General features: G+C 41.1%; 1 protein-coding gene across 16 annotated transcripts in view; it reads right to left on the bottom strand.

The window, feature by feature from the left end:
- Positions 1-346: 346 nt before the first annotated feature.
- Positions 347-23,234, bottom strand: part of adgrl2a (adhesion G protein-coupled receptor L2a) — a 93,394-nt gene continuing 70,506 nt past the window's right edge. For 2 of the 16 annotated variants that reach the window (XM_035653271.1, XM_035653272.1), the window contains 14 exons: positions 22,521-22,706; positions 21,925-21,963; positions 19,721-19,904; positions 18,825-18,947; positions 18,186-18,391; positions 17,362-17,535; positions 16,938-17,141; positions 15,936-16,156; positions 15,238-15,304; positions 11,166-11,257; positions 8,493-8,661; positions 8,160-8,288; positions 7,312-7,408; positions 347-2,917 (listed from right to left, as the gene is read on the bottom strand). In XM_035653271.1, the coding sequence (XP_035509164.1) occupies positions 2,067-2,917; positions 7,312-7,408; positions 8,160-8,288; positions 8,493-8,661; positions 11,166-11,257; positions 15,238-15,304; positions 15,936-16,156; positions 16,938-17,141; positions 17,362-17,535; positions 18,186-18,391; positions 18,825-18,947; positions 19,721-19,904; positions 21,925-21,963; positions 22,521-22,706 (2,742 nt within the window). In that variant the 3' untranslated portion in view covers positions 347-2,066. The other 14 variants (XM_035653268.1, XM_035653269.1, XM_035653273.1 and 11 more) reach the window with 12 other exon arrangements.

The raw sequence follows: 23,234 nt of genomic DNA, 5'->3' as shown, positions 1-23,234 counted from the left end.
GAGAGCTGTCACTCTGCCTCAACTGGTGTTATATTAAAATGCTTCGTAAATTAGCATTACCTGAGGCAAAAACCGTACAAGAACTGACTGTGGGCTTCAGCAGCAGCAGACATTAATTAGAGAAAATATGTGTCATACTCGGACATATTATGTGTAATATATTTCTACAACCGCAGCCAAGTGTAACATTGACCTCTTGTTAGGTCCGTGGACAAGTTTCCACTCTCACACGGCATTAAAGCCAACATCTTACAAGATTTCTGTAGTGCAGGGCTATTTAATGGTGCCAGGACTAGTGCTCATTCAATAATATACTAAGTGGACAATGCTGTGAACCAGTGTCATTTTCGAACCTTTATTAGTGTTACAACCACACAGAGGAACATTTACAATGCAATTTTCCTACCTGAGTTTCTCATCTTTGAATCACATGGAAAGATTTGGCTTCTCTAACACATACGGTGAAATGAGTTCTCTCTACTCTGCAGCGATGGAAGAAAAAGCAGAACAAAAAGCAAATAAATCCCCTACAAAACAAATTCACCAATTTACCTTTCAAGGTGCTCGGGACTTACTTATAACCTGAGTCAAAAGTGTATTTTGTCCATAGCAAAAAAATTCAACCTGTTTTCTCAAATAGTACCAAAAACACAAACCATTAAAAAGCAACTGGCATTTGACAAAAAATCTCACATTTATTTTATTTGTTAAACAAGTGTTGAACTTTACATCAGTCTTAAGTGATGAGCCCCTTGATAACATGTTTACATAGAAAACATGAGCTACAGTACAGCATGTATACCAGTGCTGGAAAATATTCACACATTTCCCATTTATTTTTTGGAAAGATTTTAATAAATAAAATGTCCAAACCCAGGCGGAAGAACTACATTTATGATAGAAACTTTATTGTCAAAAGTCAGTTTCATTTGCGATTGCCCACCACTCTGCCATGTCTGCTAAAAAGATCTATTTCATTCAGAATTACACAAAAAAACTGTGCAATGCATAAATCACTTTAACTGGGTTTTTGCATTCCCATTCTACTAAAGTAATGATATTTTGGCAAAATCAAATATTTCAATGGGCGATATCAATGGAACTCAATAAGCAAAAAACACTGTTCACAAGTGGGATAAAGTGATAATGCATCTTTGTAATTTGTTGAATCCTCCTTTCTTTTCATAAGCCTTTACGTTCAAACATACTACCATGAATGAAGTGTTGGAACCATAAACACACTTTATAACATATGTGCAATTTCTACACAATAGTCTCTCAAACGTTAAATTTTGCAATTAAAAGGTTTCTTCATATTTACGTTTTCCCATGATTTTTTATTTTACACTAGCAATACAACAAAATATATATTTTAGCCATTTTCCTTGACAACAGTTCAATGTACAGTTGAGAAAATATAAGGCCAGGGGCTTGATTGCTAGTGGTTATACAATCCAAACTTCATGGTGATGGAGAGTCTGGGCAACCAGGACCTTATGTTCCTTTTCTAACAGTCCGATCAGGAACATTTTACAAACAGAGTCCATGTCCTGGTCCAGGGGTGTTGTTTTGTTTACAATAAAAAAAAAAAAAACAGGCTTCAACGAGGATGTTGGGGAGTGTATGTACAACCTTTTGACCGGGAAAATGCTGATCTGATTTAGCCAGTAATGTTTTTATTTTTTTTTTGTCTTTTTATTTTATTTTCGTACCTTAAATTTTTCTCAATTATTCAACAGCAGCAGCACATTTAAATACATAGTTGGCTTGTCTCTTAAAATTGAAATTCGATTCTGCATTTTATGTACAGTCTCACTGAAACTTTGCACTGCCATCGCTGTGCACCAAGTCTGTTGGTCTGCAGGGAAGATAAGTAGAGTGGCATGTTTAGGGAAAAGTAGATGGCAATGCAGCTGGAGGAGGAGGGTTTGTAAATGGCTAGTGTGTATGATGGGGCTTCTAGGCTCTCTTCAAAAATAAAAACACATTTCCCTTCCCTAGTGTGTCCTCTGAGAGGTCAGGGCTGCAAAAGGGCGGGAAGAGGTTTGGGGATGATTTAAATACATTTAAAGGCTTGTCACTAACTGCATCTGTCCTTCCCGTACATCGCCTTCGGGGATGCAGCCCTCTGTATTAATAGGAATAATATAACCATCACTGCTCCCTCTGCCTATCTGGTAATAGGCTTGGAGCTGGTGGCCGGACCCTAAGTTAGGCATGCTTTTGTAGTAAACGTCCTCATTCTCACTCCTCTTGGAAGGGGACAGGTCCTCCACCACTTCGGGGCTGCTCTCGGGGTATGGAGAGTCCCTCAGATTAGGCATACTAGTGTACAATGAGTCTCTGTTTGGGGACTGCAGACTATCGTCAGGGTTGGTGGGTGTCAGCTGGCTGACAAAGGTATCAACTCCCCCATCGGTCCTCACCTTCTTCTGGGGTGCATACAGAAGCGAGTGAGTCCGCTGGGGGATGAGTGGCGCCTCCAGCTCCTGCTGATGGTGCAGCTCAAGGCCCACTGTGTCACCCATGTGCACCAAAGAAGAAGCATCAGCGACGATAGCGTCATCTTCGCTGCTGCTGCTGCCGCCGACCACCGTCACTTTGGGCGGAGCCCGCTCCGCATGATGGTGTTGGTGGTACTGTGGGGGCTGCTGGTGGTGGGGCGGATGATGTAAACTGGGGTGCTGCTGCTGTTGTTGTTGGTGGCTTTTGTTACAGGCACGCAGGTTGTTGTGTACTAGCTCGGAGATGATCATTTTCTCAAAGGCAGCATCGTCCAGACTGAGGCCACAGTCTACTACCTGCACACTGTCGCCAAAGTCCCCATTGCGGAGTGAGTAGCTATTATTAAAGTTACCATTTAGCGGTAGAGTATCCATTGCACTTGTATCCCTCACTGCATTGTTCAGTGAGTGCCCTGGAAAGAGAGGGATATGTGAGGGGATTTTACATTAGTCAACACCAATAATCATTAAATTAAAAAAAGTTTAATGCTGTTTAGGATGCAGTTTCACATAGAAGACCCAAGTCAAATTAAGCCATGCTGTAAATCTGTTAGTTAGGCACAATCCTTAACATACAGTATAGAAGCATGCATTATTTGCAATGAGAAATCATTTTACTTTCTCATATATACATTGGGACTTTCCCTTTTGGAAAATTGCTTTTTTTTAATAAGCAGAGCATTGTGCATTTTAGTCTGCCACAAATGTGACAAAGCAATGAAAAAGATCCCAAACAACATTAAAAACCAAACTGAAACAGTAATCACCATCACAACACACCGGGCAAAAGTAGATGTCCACAGGTATGAAGCCACAAATGGGCAAGCTACAACACTTACAGGTTTTCTAGCAACTAATAGGTTGGATGTGCCAAGGGAAAGAAAAGAACAGAGATGGGAAAAGATGACATAGACAGAAAGGGAAAGTAGTCATGTATCAACATGGGACAGCCATCTTTGTTCTCACTACAAGGGGAGCCCACAAGCAGCACTCCACCATCACCACACACAGCAGGTGAAAAGACTCACTTTAGACAACTCACATCATGTCTGTCTGCTCAGGCTATCTGGTCTAAGAGCAGCTGATGTACAAAAGAAAGTAAAATGATTTATTGTAACATGAAGAAGAATCACTCAAAACAACAAAACGTAAAGTAAAAGTCTTAACTGCAACTTAGCAAGAGCAAGGGTTCAGCAAATAAAATAAACAAGCATTAAATAGCTTTTACTTTTATGAATTAAATGCCAACAGCTCCTTTTTTTGGAGATTTTTCATTAAATTGTTTTTGTTTGTGCTGGTACACTTTCTGTCCATTAGTGGGCAGCTTGTGTACCCAAAGCTGGCAAAGGTCAGAGCTTGCCCGCAGCCCAGCACTTGGCATCCGTCACAGTGACAGTTCCCAGTGAGACCCCAGTCACTAGCAGAACAGCTCAAGAATAACACAGCCGCTGCAGAGGTCAGACGCAGTCATGTTAGGAATTTCTCAAAGCATGGAGGTCATGGAAAACAGCAGCAAAAAGAATAAATATTACTTATGCCATGATTGAGAGAGGAGATAAAGGAAAAATGTGCTCTGCTATGACTAACATGCCTCCTTGTAGAACAGATGTAAAAAATTTGACTAATGGGTAATTTTACAGCAATGTTTGTCTTTGTCAAAGAAAAAAGGGGAGTCATTGTGATTGTTGGAGGCATGTTAAAAGTACAGTTCTTACAGAGCCTATTGGAAATTAGGGAACATGACAAGAAAGCTATAAAAAAAAAAGAGAGAACAGCTGCTGCCATGACATCCATGTGTTTATGCCTGCTAGGAGGCAATTTAGTGTCCAGACAGGTGTTGTCTGGGAAGGTGTGAGGGGAATACTACTGGACACTGAAACTGCCGAATGCCACAGGAGGACAGATATTTTGGGAGAAAAGAAAAACCAAAGAAAGAAATAAGAAAAGAAAAAAAGGGACCTCTGTTATAAATGCTCCTTTCTGCCAGAAAAAAAGCAACACAGTTTTGGTCGGTTAAAATCACAAATTAAGCAGAAGAGAGAGAAGCAGAGAAATGGGCATTTGCGATAAAGCTGTCAGATCCTGAAGATTACATCAAATGACTCAAGAAATCTTTTTTATTTCTTTTCAGATTAGAGTAGAATTTGGGTGGATAATTTTGTGAACCACTTGCTCACTGAGTGTGTGTTAATGGCCTAAAGTAAACCAGTGATTGTGCCGGGGTTTTGGTTGTTTTTAATAAGCATGCTGAAAAAAATTTACATTTGATAGGCAAAGTTAAGTTTTACTCCCATACTTGTCTCTCTGTAGGTCACTAGAGGGAAGCACAAGGGAAAAGCACAAAACATGACAAAAGATGCCATTTCAGTTTCAAAATAGAATAGCACACGTAATTGCAGCACAGTCTTAACAGTGTGATAGATGCTTAAATGCCATGTGCAATTGAGATATAGTTTTTATGTATCAGCTATAACCAAATATATCTATACAGACACATCTTAATGCAAACGTTGCATTAAGATGTTCTGTGTTAAGTAACATAGATTTTGCTTGCAGTTTAACACGTTTTAAGGGGAAAGCTCCCACTAAAATACACAAAAAATAACAAATCACCTGATAAATTCAGGAGCATAAATCTTAATAATCATGCAGTTTATACTACAGCCTCAGGTCTACACCACTGTTTACATTATCGCAAGGCAGAACATGTAGTATCTCCTTCCCATCTTAATCATTATGTCCCGTTCTGAGTTTGGATAAGAGAAATATGAGAGCACAGAGGGTGGATCGAGACAAACCACGAAAACCTCTGTCCTTCATGAAAATGTGTGTGCGTTTTCACACACAGACACACACACATAATGTATACTGTCTATGTGGAAGACCCACCCACACACACACACACAGTATGTACTGTATCAAGTATTTGAGAGACAATGATTCAGAAGGAAAGGCGATACTGCAGAACATCCTGCTTTTCATTTGGCCTGCTGTATACTCTGGAGAGACAAAGAGGGAGAGAAAGAAAGAAGAAAAGCCTGAATGTAGGTGAAAGTATTAAGTAAGCACACCTGGCGAGTTAAACACTGGAGCCGTGGGGGTGTTACATACGACTGTCTCAGCCAGTAAGGTGTTATAAGGGTTGTTAGTGCCTTGTGGTCGAAGAAGAGGATTTGTTAGTAGATAATTCCCGGTCATTCCTGGAGTGGCAAGACAGAAGAGGAGCAGATAAGTTTGCCGCAGTCAGCAGACAGTGATTGAAAGTTTCATGGAGAAAAGAAATGATTTGTCATGTGGTGTCATCCTGGGTGCAGTGTGTTTGTTTGCGAGGCAAGAAACCAGCTACTTCTGCATGTGCAAAAAATATGCAACTTTTGCAGGCCTTCCTTACATTTAACAACTTTAGTTGTTAGTAGCAGGTTTTTCCTTTTCATTTCATTTATTTGTTGTGTCTGCCGCAGATCATTCATAAGCCATTCATTTACAAACCAATTCTCAACCCACTGAGCTCATTATTGCATCCTGCCATCAGTGCTTTTCAGAAGTCACATTTACTTATTATTTTGAATAAATATAATTTTTCAAAAATAGCACCCTGTATCTCTGTGATTGGGAGGGATAATTTTACTGTTTGAACTAGGTCCAAATATAAAATCTCCCCTAAGACAAAGTGCAGAATCCTTCCAAGTTTCAATATCAAAATCTTTATTTAGACTTAAATTGGCTATTTCCATTCCTTCAGCTTTTCCCCAGCTTGCAGTGTGTTTTAAGGATCTGATGTATTTCTGCTGCCATTTATCACCTGTGTTAAATGCCATCTGTCATGTTGGGAGGTCTCCAGGGACGTTTTTAATGACAGGGAAGTGCTTCCAGAAGATAGAGCCCTTAGTGCACTGACTCTACAGGGTAACTAGGCTACTACACCCCGGAGTGATCAATATCCAACCTTTACATTAACATCTCCAGGAAACCGTACTGTAGGGAAAATAAAACCCTGTCCTGCTTCTATATTGTTACTGATGTATCAGTGAGTCAAAATGTGCTTCAAAGCCCTGGGTGTGAGGTTTTACCTTGTGGGAATTAACAGCAAAACAGAGAGAGAAGGCAAAGAGCGGCAGCGTCAAGAGTCAGAGGAGGGTAGAGGAGGGAGTAAAGTTAAACTACCTTGTTGCAAACCCTCTTTTTCCTCGCATGCTTGGAAAGCCATTTCAGAGGCAGCAGAAAGCCTAACAACACACTAAGCACTCCAGGTCAGCCAGAGTTGAACATCATCTTCTCATCATCATATTTGTGCTCAAGCTAAATAATAAATGACAGTTTTTTTTCTCCCTCCCTCATAAATCCCACTGTAAAGTAACAGAGGTCACCTTATATGCCAGGCAACAAATGGCCTCTCTCTGTGTGTTAAGATTTTCCTAAAATAAAACTTTTTTTCTCCCCGTTTTTAGTTTTGTCTGTGTTTCCCCTGAGTCTGGGTATGAACTTTGGACAGCCAGCACTTAAAGAAAAAAATGTTCCTCTAGCCTTGCCCCAATTTAAGAGTGACGTTACGGACCAGAATGACAGCGCAGAGTATTTGAGGACGGATTTTTGTAATCCTCCACTGGCAGAACAAAGAGACTAGACTAAAGGCCTAGATCTTTTTTTTCACTTTTTACCATACTGCTCTGTCTTTTCGAGGCATTTATTACGTTTACCAGCGTAGGATTCTCTGTGGGATCATTGGAAGTTGAAGGAGGTATTTTTAGCTGGATGATGAAATGTGTGCATAGGTGTGCATGTGGAGAGAAATGAGGTGTGAACTGACCTTGGTTAAGGGTGGAGGTGCTGTTGATGTCACCTGAGATAAAGGAGGACTCAGATTGCTTTCTTACGGTGTCATTCCACATTCTCCTGATACGACTCTGTCAGGTCAACAAGGGACAGTCATTAGGACTTTAAACAAGCCCGCTCACCTTTCAGATCAACTTTCATTTATTTTCTATGTACACACTACTGACTTTATCGCCCCTCACATGCCTACTAGTATTACAGTGAGGCAAAGGCAGTACTTATGCTCAAAACTAATTTTCTCTGAGTCAGCTTTTGAATGACTTCAGGTCACCAGTACCTTGAATAAGGCTGGAGGTTTAAGTTTGATAGGGGTGCTGCTCTATAAGCACAGTACATCTGGAGCTATTGTCTAATAATGCCTATTAGCCTTTAATAGGAAACGGAGAAAGCAAATGTTTTGTTTTTTTGGCAATTTCGGCTTTCCCCATAGTAAAATGTGCTTGCAGTGCTCTTTAAACAGCGCAGTACTATTTCCCATGCACATGACGTTAGTGAGAAAAAAGATAAAAGCAAGTGCTAAAGGGGGCAGAACAGAAGAAAGGTACTCATGCAGTACAGCAGATGCTGCTTATAAAAATGTGGCATAATGTCTATGTCTCTTGATCTACCTCTAAAGCTAAAATGCATGATGTGCATTTTTTTGGTGCCATACCTACATGCTCATGATGAAAGTACATTCTCATGAGCAATTGTTTAAACTTTGGGCTTCATAACAATGTAAATGAGCTGTATGATGAGTGTGTGTGTGTATGCAGGAAACTGTGTATTGTTCTCTGTTTTGACACTCGGTGAGTCTTTGATTTTATGAAGCTGCAGGTCTACCTGTGTACCAGAGGAGTAGCGAGCGCTGGTCCGTGTAGTGGAAGTCTTTGCAGAACCGTGTGAGCTCTCAGTTGGCAGCCCTCCGCAGCAGTACGTGTGGCGGAAGCACTTGCTGTACTCTTTGCGGACCTGTGTGAGCAAACAGCCAAGTGTTTACATACAGTGTTGACTTTACATATGACTTAGCCAAGATCTTGAAGCAAGCAGTGTTTGTTCTCTATATCAGCGAGTGGTGCACTGTGAATTCGTCAGGTCCAAATTCAAATTCAGGAGCGTTTCACCTTCAAAGTAAAAATGGCTGTCTTTGAGCACTGTGGATGACAAGGAACTTACTTTTTTCTGGAGAAGGCAGTGGAAGATGAAGATAAACATTCCTTGGAATGCGTTGAATATGGTGAAGAGGTATGCCATGACAATTGAGGCCTCATTGATGAAGAAGAGCCCAAAGGACCATGTGAGACCCAACAGGCACAGCAAAGCGAAGGCACCCATGACCCAGGATCTGGAGGACAGAAAAAAAAACAAAAAAACAAAAACAAAAAAAAAACACAAGACATCTGGCATGAGAGGCATTTAGTGATCAGAGGGGATGATGAGTGGGATTTGTAATCACCATAACTATGAAAAACTAGGAAAAAAGCTGGAAACCAGGTGAGAGGAAAACAATAAAATGACAAACGACATCTATGTAATCCTCATAATCCCTTTCCCCACTGTCCCCACCCCTCCATCCACACACACTCTCTCAGCCCAAACTTGAATGTAGTTCCTCCCGTCAAACAAAACAAGACGGATGCAAAACCTTGATCTGGTTTTCTGTAAATACCTTTTTATGTGTTAGAACATACAGAACATCATAATCAGAAAGCACAGCATGTTTAAAAAAACAAGCTTAAAAAAGCATTTTACACTATCATATACTAAATATTTATCTAGTGAGTGTGTTATCAGAACTGGAGAACTAGGCAGATGTGGAAAGAGTTCAAGGAAAAAAGGAGATCTCCCGCCTTGTGTTTGAAGGTCCTGTGGAGCCTTCAGACACCAGCAGCGGTCACAGTTCAGCGCTTAAACACACAACAACAACAACAACACTGGATTTGAAGATGATGGACATGGTGAAAGTGAACAGTCACAAAGACAGTGGATGAGTGGCTTTGAAGCTGCAGTTTGGGAGAGAGTGAACCGGCGAAAGAAAGAAAAAGAAAGAAAGAATAAAAGAGGAGAGAGAATAAACTACAAGCTGAAGAGAATACTTCTGGGCAACATGTCCTTACTTGATAAACTGTTTATTATCTTCATAGCTAGAGAGCATGATAAGCAGGAAGAGAGAAACACAATTAGATCAGAGCGCAAAACAGCGTGGGTTAGTCGCATTTGAGTAAGATATCTTCAACTTTGATCCAAGGGAAATCACGGGAGGCAATGAAATTAAGCGTCTAACAAGAACTGAGAGTTGTATGTTTCGCTGTTGATGATTCAATTACAAAAATCTGTGTAAAGCATTTGGTCAGAGCACATTGTCTGTGGCTAAATTTGCATTTGTCCTTACTGCATTGAGTGGGTGGTGTTGTGTGGGTAAAAATGTCTGAGGTGTATAGTAAAAGCTTACCCAGGCAAATCTGTATTATAGTAGCCGTCACAAACGCGATAATTACTGGTGTGGATCGCAGAACAGAGAGAGGAAGAGAGTGATAGCAGAAAAAGAAAGGAGAGGGTGTGCGTTAACTTTGCCTTCACATGCAGCATGCAATGACACTGGTGCTAAACTGACTTTCACTTTGGCACAATACACACAAAGAAACAGACCACAAGGAAACAGCTATTAATACACAACATATTTCTGCAGTATAAACAAGCTTAAGAGAAATCATTTCTCACATCCAAGTACAAATGCACACCAATCTCACCATGTGCCACCATGTTCGGTAAATGTGTTCTGTTGTGGTTTCCTTGATAAGGGAGTAGTCTATCTCAAATAAACCAAGAAGTCTAAATAAGCCCTTTTCTGGCTGTTCTTCCTGATTACAGTTTTACCACAGCGCAGTAATGTTTGCACACATTCATTAAGGAAAAATGAAAAATAACAAACACTGGATGAAAATAGCAACAACCACTGTTCCTATGCAGAGTGGTGGGAAGTTGAAATATAATGGTGCAAACTAACACAGGGCTGTGCTACTGCGAACAACAAAACCATATAACCCCAAATGGAAGAGGCCCTGAAATCCAGTCTGCAGTAAACAGCAATAAATATTGTTTTCACAGTAGTGCAAAAAAACCCAAAACAAAACAGTTAGTGCCTCAGAAAACACTGCTTTCCTTCCCGAAGCAAAACACATCATAAATGTTGAGGCGACTCAGAGAGCCTGGACTAGAAAGGGGGTGGTGGGGTGGTGGTCGGGTGGTGGCGGTTGTGTAGGGAAGGAATTTCTTCTTTTTTCTGGGATCTATAAAAAATGGTTTGACATGTTCCAGCGGCAAACACACATGGTAGCTGTTACACTGTACCCCACCCTAGCACAGCTAACAGTGCATAGTTAAATCGCTGCCTTAGACTGATGTGTGTCATGCCAGAGCAATTCTGCGGCTGGTGGCTTGGAGCAAACGGACGAAAAAGACGACTCACAAAGTCATCATGACAGCTAAGCCTTGCCAAAAGTCTCATTAAAAAACTGTGTAACGTTTGAAATCTATAGAGACAAAATAATTGAGTTCCATCTGATTTGGATAATTTTAAAAACTGATATGTGTATATATATACGTGTGTGTGTGTATATTCTAATGTCACTTGTTAGTCCAGTACTGAAAGTAGGCTTGGACGTGGGGGAGGTAATGCATTTTCCCATGAAACATTAAGTAAAAAAAAACAAAAAAAACCCAATAGAAATCATTACCTCAAGAGTAAAATAGCCTTAGTTTTCCTGGGGGTAGTGGCAGAATAGCACCAGTGTTATATTGCTGATAAGCAGGAGAATGCGGGGGTTCCGCATATGACCCTTTACTTACTTTATATTCTCCAGTCGGCTAGAGTCTGGTTTCAGGGTGGTAGAGTGCTTCACCATTTTGTACATTGTGATGACCAGGAAGATGAGATTGAGCTGTCAAAACAGAGTAATGGCAGTGTTAATACATGAAGATGTATGACTCAAGATACAGCAGACAGAGAGAAAGAAAAAAACCTGTTAATTTGTCTATAAGTATTAAAAGAGGAGAGCCTTCAAATCTCTGCATGTCCACAGACTAATCCAATAAACATCTATCGTTCCAGCCGGCTCAGACGGGCCGACTGGCGCCAAATTTAGTGTCATTCTATATCAATAAGAGCATGGAAATGCATTAAAATCCATCACAGTAAAAAAAAAAAAAAAAGAGAAAGAGAAAGAAACAGCCACACAGCAGCAGTCTGACAAAATCAGAAGGGAATGAAAAGTAGCAGGAGAAATAAGATACCCTCTTGTTGTACAAAACAACTGCATATCATTTTATGCACATAGTGAAATATTATAAGGTATAACCAGCTCCAAAAGGCTTGAGGGAACATGGTATATTTTGTTCGATTCTTGTGGACAGATGAAAAGAGAGAGAGGAGGAGAAAGAGAGGAAAAGGGAGATGGCGTTTGCTTGCTTGTTTTAATGTATTAAATCTTAGGGGAGCCAGTGGCACATATCAAGTTGAGACAAGGATACTATGTGCTGTGTTTCTGAGCGCATTTATTCGGTACCTTAAAAATCAATACCGTGATTTAGAGACACAAAGGCTGGATGGGCCAGCGAGGAGCCGCTCCAAATAATTTACTTCAAAAACATTTATTCTGGGGCAAACTAGTCCCTGACACAGCATGTACATGCACTCACACAGCAGAGGAACCAGAATGTGTTTGTACTGCAAGCCAGGCATGTATAAATAATGTCAGGAAATATCTAAGAAAGAAAAAAATGAAATGTGTGTCTCCAATAGTGCACATCAAAGGATTAGAAAAATGAAAAAAATACAGCAGACAAATAAATGTAAGCTACTGTATCACTGGCATGTGAGCAACAAAAAGGACAACACACATTTTCAATAACAGAAATTCCCAGGTGATCCTTATAAACAGTGCATTTAAGCGTTACCTTTAGAACGCCAAAGCATAGGCAAGACAAAAAAGGGAGACGCATTGCCAGTATTAGGGCATGAAATAAACGAATGACCTTTGTGAGCTGGACTCAGACCATGGCCATTCACTCTTGAACAGAAATTCTCCGTGTTCTGGTGCACACTGCTATCAAAAGACTGCCTGTGATCAATACATCACTCCTCCACATGCAATCAACTCATGGAGCCGCTCACAATAACCCAGGCAGTAAAAGAGAGGGACGACTGGGGGAGAAAAAAAAAATCCTGAATCGTGAACCTTCTTTTATATCAGAGACGGCGCTGAAACTATGTTTTGTTTCACAGCTATCAGCCATTATTTCTATCAGCAGCCTGCATGAGTCAGACAGTGGGGGGAGGGTGGGTGGGTGGGGAGTAGGGGGGAGGACAGGGAGGGCGAGGACTTTTGAAAAACCCTTTCACACAGCCTGGAGTGGTGACATGGATCCAATGAGACAGAGGAGAGGGACACAGTACTTTAAAGTAACCTAGCAGCACGGCACATGTTCCCACCCCCACCGACATGCTTTCGCAGCCCTTCCTGGGGGGATCCCCCCTCTGCAAGAGCCTAGCTGCCTTGCCTCTATCCTTCACTCTGTCTCTGAATCATCACTGCAAGCCATGCAGAAGCACCTCGCCACACTGGGACTGAGGAGAAAGCTTTTTTCTGGAGTGGACTGTGTGTGTACACACTGAACTCCAAATGAACTGCTGGGGATAAAATATTAAAGGTGCAGATGGAGCTGTCCAGATGATAAGAACTGCTTGCGACGTGTCATGATCCAAAAGGCCTTGTGTTGAAGCTATCTCAAGCATACTAATGGCTCCCCCCACCACTCATTACTTCCATGTTCCCCTTTCATGGAGCTAATACCCCCTGTGCCCAGAGACAGGGCAACCTCTGCCTAAGAACAAGGATCTAAATGCTTTTCACTAGCTTTTGTTTTCAGTCAGTATTTAGGCCCTGTTTCAGCTGGGAGCAAAAAAAAAAACACTGGGAAAAGCCAAAAAAGAGTGAGAGGAAACAAAAAGATGAGAAAAAAGCACGACCACCCTAGGTCAAAACCAATGTTACTTGGCACAAACATAGCTTGGGTGGCGGGTGGGGATCCAGACATGAGCCAAAGCAATACTGTTTTCTCTCCTTTTCTCTTGCTCATGTGCCTTTTTCTCCTCCTTTCTCTCTCCCTCATTGACAAGGACAAAGCCAATTTGTAGAGAAACCAGGGTCACGGATGGTGTAGACAAACCTTGCTCCTGCATGCTCCCCTGAGAAGCCCCTTTCCACAGTACTTTGTCTTTTTGAGTCAATTGTTGCACAGAATCAAGAGGAACAGTGTGCAGTGCCTGAGCACAGTACTGCGAAACCTCATTCCTGTCACACATTAGCTCTGCTACAATACATTAGCTCCTCACAGGGTCATGATTCTATCTCTCCGGTCATCACCACCGGGATCCTGATCATCATTTCCACTGCAGAACGCATTTTTCATGCAAATCATAATAGAAGCAATGCGCGATTGGAAAACAATGAGGGTCCAATTTAGGGAGAGGAAACATATTCCTGTGTGGCTGACAGAGCATTTGCTGAGACAGGGAGAAATGTATGTTTGTTTTGATACAATGTTAGCTTTTACTCAATTATAAGCTCACACATTCAAAGCAGGTGCTGAGCCAAAAAAGCAACAACAACGAAAACAAAAAAAGGAACAGCATTTCACCATTTACTGAAAAACATTTCAATCTGACAGACCTTCGTCCGCTTTCATGTGCACTTCCTCCTCCATTTTTAAATGCTACATTGAATGGCAGTGTCTCTCGTTGAGAAAACTGTGAGATGCAGTCCAGCGAGCACATTCGTCTTTTATTTATTCTGTTACCACACAGACAAAGAGCTGTACTATATATTTACTTTGTAAGCTCGTAACAGTCTGCCAATGGCATGCAGAGACTTGCTGGAATTTGACACGGGTGCCCCCTCTCTCCGGTATATTTTCAGTGTCAGTTTGATGTTCAACAGAGGTCACTGCATCTGTAGATACAGTACCGACCATTATGCTGGATAATGAACACAGTACTGAACAAATACCACCCGTCCTCCCCGCACAGCAGCAAGACAAGTTTGCAGAGCTTCCTCATTCCTTGGTGTGCACGAGGGCAAGGCAATACATGGTGTGATGGGCTGAGAGGAAATATTCGAGAAATACCACCTGCTATTTCTTTTTTTCTATTTTTTCTTGCACAGGGAGGCAAGACTCCCTGAGGTCTCATTCTTCTGAGCCTCTCTGATGGAGCGGGAGATAATAATGTCATGACCAGTAAATAATTGCATGCCTCAATGGGACATATGTCATTATGATATGTTATATGTCCTTCACCCTGACAGTCCTTGACCAAACAGAGAGGTGCCTTTGCCTTTCTTCTTCTCTCCAACACTGTCATCTGCTATTTACTTGAGGCAGACACACACACAGACACACACACACAAACACACACACACACACACACACAAACAAGCAGGCTGATTCTGAGGAGTAAAAAATGAGCTTTAAAATCTTACACTATGTGCTGCAAAATGCACACACCGGGGCCATTTTTTAAAAAACTTTTTTTGTTCATTTACCATAAAAAATGTAACGTGAAAGCCATTTGCTGACGTCTGTAACTTCATGGGAGTTGTGTAAATGCGAGGTTAAAGTACACTATCAAATCCTGATCCTTGTCAGGGGGTGAGAGGCAGGGAGAATTGTCAGATGCCTCGAAATCTGTCTTTGGCACAAAATGAACCTGTCATCACCGAGGACGACTGAGTAGCAAAAATCCGGCTGAATTTTGCTTCTGTTCAACCATCTCACTTCCTTTATCTCTCTCCTTAATCTCAGCCTCTCAGTCCCTCCCTCACTCTGTCAGACTCAGTAATCAAAGAAAAATAAAACAGCTTACCATGATGATAAAGGTGACAGGTCCTATAAAACTCCATATGAAATGATTGTCCACTCTTAGCCAGCACCTATGACAAAGAAGGGTAGCACACATTACTAAAAAATAACATAGAAGTCTTGTCCTCAGACTCCTACGGATTAATGGAACAACATTATTTTTTTGTTACTTGGGGTGATGACATTGAGTGTGTAATTTCTAGTCAATATTTAACTTGGAGTGCTTTCAAATGCTCCTTTCACCGGTTGAACATTAATACATTTGCACAAAACAGAGAAGACACCAAGTAGCCCCTCTTGATAGCTGGGTCTAAGCTGAGATATGGCCATTAATCTACGTAAAAGGCTTTTCCTGCACAGTGCTCTTCTCTTTAAGAGAGCATTTACAAACAAGAGGTCACAGGAGGGTCTTTAAGCAGAAAGGCATTAATGTAGCTGCGCCCCCCCCTGAAACCACAGTGTTGAGTCTGTCAGCCACTTTCAAATGACATAAAAAATTGAACAGTTGTCCATCCCTGGCCAAAGGAGCTCAAATGTTTTTGGTGTAGTCTCTAGGGATGCACATAAGGCGCTGGCAGAAATGATGAGTAGATTTATTTTCAAAAGCTGCCACATACAGACACAGCAGGTAAGCCCACACAGTGTAGCATCCAGCGTGTCTGCTCTGCATTTCCAAGGATTTGCTCAGAAAGCTGCACTTACGCATTCTTGGTCCCGTAGCTACTGTAGTCGATAGCTGCGGAGACGCCGACCACGATGGCAGGGAAGAGGTAGCCAGACACGTAGAAGTACTTTTTCCGTGAGTATTCGCTCTCAAAGACCTCCACAAGCATGAGATACAGCTGAACCCCCTCAAGACACATCCAGGAGAAGGAAGCCAGGAAGAAGAAGTGGAGGATCCCCGCAATGATGGCGCATCCGATCTAAGATTTAGACAATCAAAGAATATTCAAGGTAAAATAAACAATACCATCACAGTTTCCATAAAATGTAGAGATTTTTTTTAGATTATCTTGTGGTGCAAAAATGATTTAAACATGACAAGACGTATCTCCATAGCACTTTCTTTATTGAAAATTGTATATCATACGCCCCATCTTTTATTAAAACCCTCTGAAAAGACGACATTCACTGCTGCTGCCTCACCCATTCAGTGGAACACATATCAGTGAAACTGCTGGAAAAGGGTAATGAATATTCATGCACTGCATGGGTTCCGACGATGCACAGTTTTAACTTTCCATCAGCATGGCAGAAATTTAAATGGCATTCGTATTGTAAGGACGGAGTTAGTAGATTTAATCATACAGCTCAACATTTGAAGCTTTGATTCTCAGCTGTATGCAGAAAGAAACGTTTTTGTGCGTCTAGAGATTGGAGGGAAAAGTATGGTGTAGTAAGTAATGTAGGTGAAAGAAGATTAAAAAAATGGTATGGATGCAGGCTCAGCCATGGCAACTGCGGCTTTAAGTGAAAGAGGAAAAAAGACCTGTCAAGTGGAAGACATGGCCCCTTAGTAATCTATATTAATGGTGCTGTCTCACTCATGTCATGTCAGGGACAAGCAGAGAAGGTTAGAAACAAACAATGCTTAAAGTCTCATCTGTTTCACTCTGAAAGGGTCTTTTGTTTTGTTTTGGGGGTGAGAGAAGATAAACTGAGAATCAAAAACCAAATCAATAGGGTGAAATCGTTCCGGCTTACCCTGGGTTCCGTCATATTGATACCAATTAGGAATATTAACTCTGCGATGAAGAGATTGATGCACAAGTTCTTGTGGATGGTGTTACGATCGCTCTGCAGGCCCCGGAAGAAGCAGAAGGTAAAGATGCTGATGGCGAGGCAGACGAGGGACACTGAGATCCCGACTTGGGTGATGATATCCAGTTGCGGATCTTCATGTAAATGCTGGAAGTAGAGATAAATGGCGAATTACAAAATATGTTTGTGAAAAGCACAAGACTGAAGACTGTAAAGAATGTTTTCACTGTAATCTTGTACGACTGCTATCTAAACCTAGAATCAAGAATGTTTGGGGTTTGCTTGTGAGATGGAAAAGAAGTCTTAAATATTACAGGTGAGTTTAAAACAAAGCTATAAGTGGGTTTTAAAAATGGAAGCGACATACAGAGATTTCACGGTGTGCCATTAGGATGGCAAAGTTGGTGAGATGGCTGCAGGAGCAGGTGGTGTGTGTTTTATTGGTGTCCAGGAGTTTGCAGCCTTGGGTAGACCAGTAGCCCATCATGCTCCTCTCAGAGTAATTCCAGAAGGAGCAATTGGGATTGAAGTACTTCTCCATCTGCAGATAACAAGAGATATGGTTAAGTGTCCAAATAATTGACTGCCTGAAATTGAAGTACATGTAGAACACAGAGGCCATTTACCCCCTACTCATACAAAGTATTTTTCCGCACTGATATGGATGAGGATTTTTCACTTCACAGCTCTTATGAAGCAATTCATATGTTGTATCTCATTTGGCACATGCTTGCCAAATCAACCGAAGCATAGTTGGGTATATGAGGCCTTAATAACAGAGAGGCATAATTGTTTGACGGCATGTCTTTGGAATTGCACAATTTCTCTGATAAAGAATGGAGTCACGCATGGCCCTCTGGGAACTCTAGTGACAACTTTAAAAGACGAAAGATAATTGGTGCTCCAGTAATTTCATCCTAGATTGTACGGCTAATCTAGGAGTTAATTTCCCCCACTATAAAAGAAAATGGGTATCATTTATATCCCAATGTTGATTAAAGAATTAGTTTTCATTAAGAATTCACTTAGGTTCTAAAGACTCCTTTAATTTGATGTTCAATGACTTAAATAAACTGCCGACTGACCTAGCCAGACATTTACAATTCAAATTGCAGATCTCTGTCTACTCTGGATGTTCCCTCCTGGTGTTTTTAATATGACCTCTCCATTCACGCCAGCAGGGAGACTCACATCAAAGTGCCGCAGGGTAAAAATCACCGGGTCATTAATGAATACACGGCTGGACTCTTTGTTGATTGAGGCAGCGATGATGTCAGAGTTGACAGCCACCGACACGTTGCGACCATAAGCCTCGTTGGCCATCTTGATGGTGGAGTTTTCTGCACTAAGGAACTGGCCCAGGTTTTTGTACAGCACAAAAACCAGCTTGGCAACTCCTGTAGAACAGAAGATGTAGACAGATATCAGATGATGAGAAAAATAAAGCTTTCAGAAGAATTTATACAATGTGTTAAGAAGAAACAAAAAGCACAAAAAGAGGACTAAAGATATTTAAACACTCGATTTATTTCGATGTAATTCAATTTTACAATATTGAACAAAGGAACTGCAAGAAAGAGAGAAAGAAGTGGCCTCTCATTCTTCAGCCAAAATCACAGGGCTCGGGGTATTTGAGATAAACTCCTTTGTTGTGCTAACACTGATACAGACTTTTCACAGAAACAAGGCTGGGAGCAGAAGTCAGACACACACTCACATTTCCAAATTTCTCACACACTGAATAAGATCTCTATTGCTCTACTCTGATTAAACTATCTTGACCAAGTTTCTCTTTCTTTCTTTTCTTCCGGTACGTTTAAGAGAGCTTACCATTCCGACTGTTGAGCTTGACTGTGTTGGCCGACAGCTGGATTGAGACGCCGTCCTTGCTGGATTGTGGAAATTTAAAATCCTGGACCTGGCCATCCGTGCTGAGAACATACACATCCAGTACTGCCAGGTGCAAAAAGACAGAGGACGAGTTAGAGAAGAAAGATTTAAAAGGACAAGAGAATGAGATACGGGTCATTTCAGCCTATTTGACTTAGACCCAAGGGGATAAAAAAAAAAACAGCGAAGAATACTGATGTTACAGCTTTGTTCCTGACATTTCCACACAACCTGAAATGCTGGCACAGACCAAAGGACATATCAACGACTCAAATGCTAAATCTTTGCGACAGTGAGCTACAAAATAAAAACGTCAATCACAAAGTGATTTTTCAGCCCAGTGAGACTCTCTATTTACTTAATAATATGAATAAAACAACACTGCAGAAAAAAACAACGGCGAGGAAGGAGAACCCTTCCTTATATGGTCAAACAGCAGAAAGAAAACGAGAGAAGGAGGAGGATGCTGTGGATAAACAATGTACTTTTTCTGACTCCACAGCAGGCTAATGTTCACATTAATGTATAGAGTTACAAGGTCTAGACACATACATTTATAAACTAAGCGTGCGCAATCAGAGAATCCAGTCTATTTAATTGTCTGATATTCATCACTTTGTCACTAAGCGACTCGTTAAACCTAATATGCGTTGTTTTTTCTGTTCCCCCGAGGTTTAAACGCTTATTATGAAAACAAAGTCCTTTTTTATGTGATGGCCTTGTTTTCCTATCACAAGAGTTACTCCGGCAATGAATTGAAAGTAATCAAATTAACTGAGCTCACATCAATCGAGGGGGCTTGTCATTTGCTTACCACAAACTCTTGTTTTACTTACTTATATTGTCTGCAGGGACTTTGACAATGGCGGGTTCCATGAGGTTGTCGGCAAGGACAAAGGCCCCTTCCTCCAAAGTATCTAGTAACATGGTGGCTGCGTGCGTCTGCTCCGTGCTGTTCATGTCCTTCCAGGAGTTCAGGGCCTCCTGTCGCAGCAGGTTATCTACAGTGTCCACAATGGCCTGTGTCAAAGCAGACAAACAGAAACGCACACAAAACAGAAACAAAGATACATGAGTAACTCCGAAAAAAGGAATTTGTTTGCAAGCACAAGTCACATGCGGACAATGAAATGGATGAAATGGATGAAAAGCTGTTTTGAAGCATAAGAATTAAAATAAATGTGATTTAAAAATAAAACTAAAAGGAACACTTTAATATAATAAAAGAAAAAATATAAATATAAGAAAATTATATATTACAAGAGCAATTAATTAAAGACATTTACTGAATAGGAAAGACATTTTTTCAATTGTATTGATCATGGAGGAGAAACTGCAGAGGGAGGGGAGAACATGAGCATCACTGGAGATGGTGTGGATTCAGTTTCTTTTTCAAGGGCGTTGGCACCAGGGCAGAGACTCAGGGTCACAGTGTATTGAGCCTATCAGGTCTGTCCAACAGCAGGATATTAAGAGATGAACTGATGAAAGTCAAAGTAGTGTCCGCTTATAAAATTCTCTAATTGCGATATTTAACGTTCGGCAACGTTCCTTTTCTTAAACGTTTGACCTGCAGTCCACTTGTAAATGCTGCAAATACTTGACAGTACAATAAGGCATTAAGTCATCCTGCAAAAAGCTTTAAAGAAAAATGTGTGAAAAATAAAATATGATATGCTAAATTGTTTAAATAAATTCAATCCTTCGCACAAACATTTTTTCCATCCTCACACTTTTTGCCACCTGAACAGCTCAGGCCTGACAGCGGATAATTTGGGCGTAGGATCCAGGCGACACTAGGTTTTCTTCAGGAAATAATCAAATCAATGTGTCTAATCAGGTAATCGATGCTGGCGACGGCTGGTGGAAAGGGTGGGGGGCAGCTTTAGTGATGTTGCATCAAGTGTGGCATTTGTCAGATACTGCTGACTCAACCATCTCTGTCTGATCCTCTCATGCTGTCATTAGTCAAATAAATGCTGTGATTTACATCGACGCAACCTCCCTAACACAATCGCTGCCTCTGACCTCAAATATAAATGTTGTGACATCAAAAACCAAGCTGATGATGTCACATTTTAGGGGAGGTGGTGTGACTGCAAACGTGTAATTTTTTCCCTTTCCTTCCTTTCTTTTTACGAGCTCACGGCCATTGACTGGCTAATTAGCTCGATCCATTTTAATACCCTCCCGGAGGAGAGATCTGGATTGAGGGGGGTGACTTTGGTGGCAGGTGGAGGACACAGATCTCCCTAATGGTTGAGGGATATATATGGCCAAAATACTTTGAGAGATGAACCCAACCAGATAGCATTCGAGGAAAAAAGGGGGAGAAAATGTTTGACCTGGCTAACCCTATTAACCAGATAGAGATGAAGAGTTGCACCTTTAATTTATGAAACAAATGACTTCTATGACCTAAAACCTATGTCCTTGTGAAACAAGAGCCACGATTCTTACTTAAAATGTGGTGAAAGGTCAGGTGATGGTCCGTGGAAAAAAAAAAGGGTTTGAATAAATCACAAGTGAACTGTGTTTGATGCAATATTCAGGAGTGTTTTATATTGAAGGGATTTCTCGTGTAAGAGCAAAAATTGCAACAAAGCAATAAATCCTTCAGTAAATGAATAATGAGAGCATAAAACAGGATGTTTGTTTGAGTCATGATGTTATGCATACATACGTGCAATCTTGAGTAAACATTTAGAAAACATACAATGGGGAAAAACAGAATGAAAAACAAAATACACCATTGCTGTCAATGCATAGAGGGGGGAAAAAACAACACAGAGACACATCCATGTAAAGAAGCCACCTCAGTAATTGGAGATGACTTCTCTTTGACTTATAAAGCACTTTGGGTACGATTGTGTCTGTGTGTAAGGCAATTACTCAACAAAGCAGAAGGCACAGGGAGGAGGGAGTACATGACAGTGCAGAGGGTACATGCTGCTGAACTTGGGCTGGGTCATATACAGTAGCACAGTAATAGAGGAGGGGACGGCAGCAAGCAGAGCGGGCAGAAGCATTGCTCCAGTACCTTCATGTATGCCCTGCATGTCCTTTCTCGTTTTTGAAGCTTTTTTATTAAGAAAAGAAAAAGAACAGATGAAAAATAGAGACATCATTTGCACAGGTTCATGAGCTTTGTAGAAACAAGGCCCTGACTGAGCAGTTGATATACAAACTAACTGCTGAATGACTCCCCATCGCCTGTCTCATGTGCCGCTGACCTGCTTACCTGGAGGTAAAAGAGTAAACTTGCTGTAGCTCATGTTTATGACATGCTGCCATCTCAAAGCCTCCTGACAAAGAAGTATTACATTATGGCCAATAACACAAATGTACAAATACTGCCATGAATACAGATCTCTCCTACATGTCTAAAATAATATAACAGATTTTTTGTTTTGTTTTGTCTGTTTCCTAAAGTTGAAAAGAAAGACAAAGAACGTGTGTGACAAACAATAACTGTACATATTACTGTATTATTTTTGGGAGCGCTGTATTCCCTTCTGCATTTGTCTTTCAACAGTATTAACTTGTCAGGGAAGAGTGCCGCAGCAAGGGGGAATTGTTGAGAATATAGTGCATTAAGTGATACAAGAAAGGCATTTTTGTGGTGGATGTGGTTACCTTGTTAAAGCTCCGTCCTGCAGAATCCTTCTCGCTGGGCCTGAGCTCCTGCAGCTGAGCATCCAGGATGTCCACCAGCTGCTCCATCAGGCGCACCGAGGAGCTGACGTCCCCGGCGAAGATGGGGCCTTTTGTATGCTTGGCTAACTCGTTGGCCAAGTTAGCTGCGTTTTCACCACTGCGAATCTGCGGGGGGAGAAATATGAATAATGTTCACAAGAATGCAAGAAGACAGACTTGGAGGGTTCTTTACAGCCCTGTTCCTGACATTGAATCACACTTGAATGAGTCCTTGAAATGCCAGCTATGAAAAGAGGGTTTAATGTTTTCTTCAGGTAGGAGAAGTTGCTATGGTGGCGGTTTTTCACTGTGTGCTGAGATAAAAAAATCAGGCGCACTGAGAGCCATTTGCTTTATCTGCTGAGGGCACATTTAAGGCACACTTAATACAGAGGGTAGAGAAAATATTGTTAACTTTTCATATGAATGGCCTAATTAGTAATATTTTTGTACGTGTAATACTAAAATATAAAGTTTATGCCTGTCATATCTCTGTTGGTGCTTTATGCTAAACCTCTGTTTTGATGCTGTTTTTCTGTGGCATAATTGTCTTTAACACATAAGCTTTTGCAGACCTCCTTTATAGCTGACAAATGCATGTTTCAAGTTTATCACACCCAGCTTTGCTGCCATCTTTGTAACTGTGATTAAGTT

The sequence above is a fragment of the Morone saxatilis genome, unplaced genomic scaffold (genome assembly GCF_004916995.1).
Source record: "Morone saxatilis isolate NCDOM2014 unplaced genomic scaffold, NCSU_SB_2.0 Contig12, whole genome shotgun sequence".
Taxonomy (NCBI): Eukaryota; Metazoa; Chordata; class Actinopteri; family Moronidae; genus Morone; species Morone saxatilis.
This window is presented reverse-complemented; position numbering and strand designations above follow the sequence as displayed.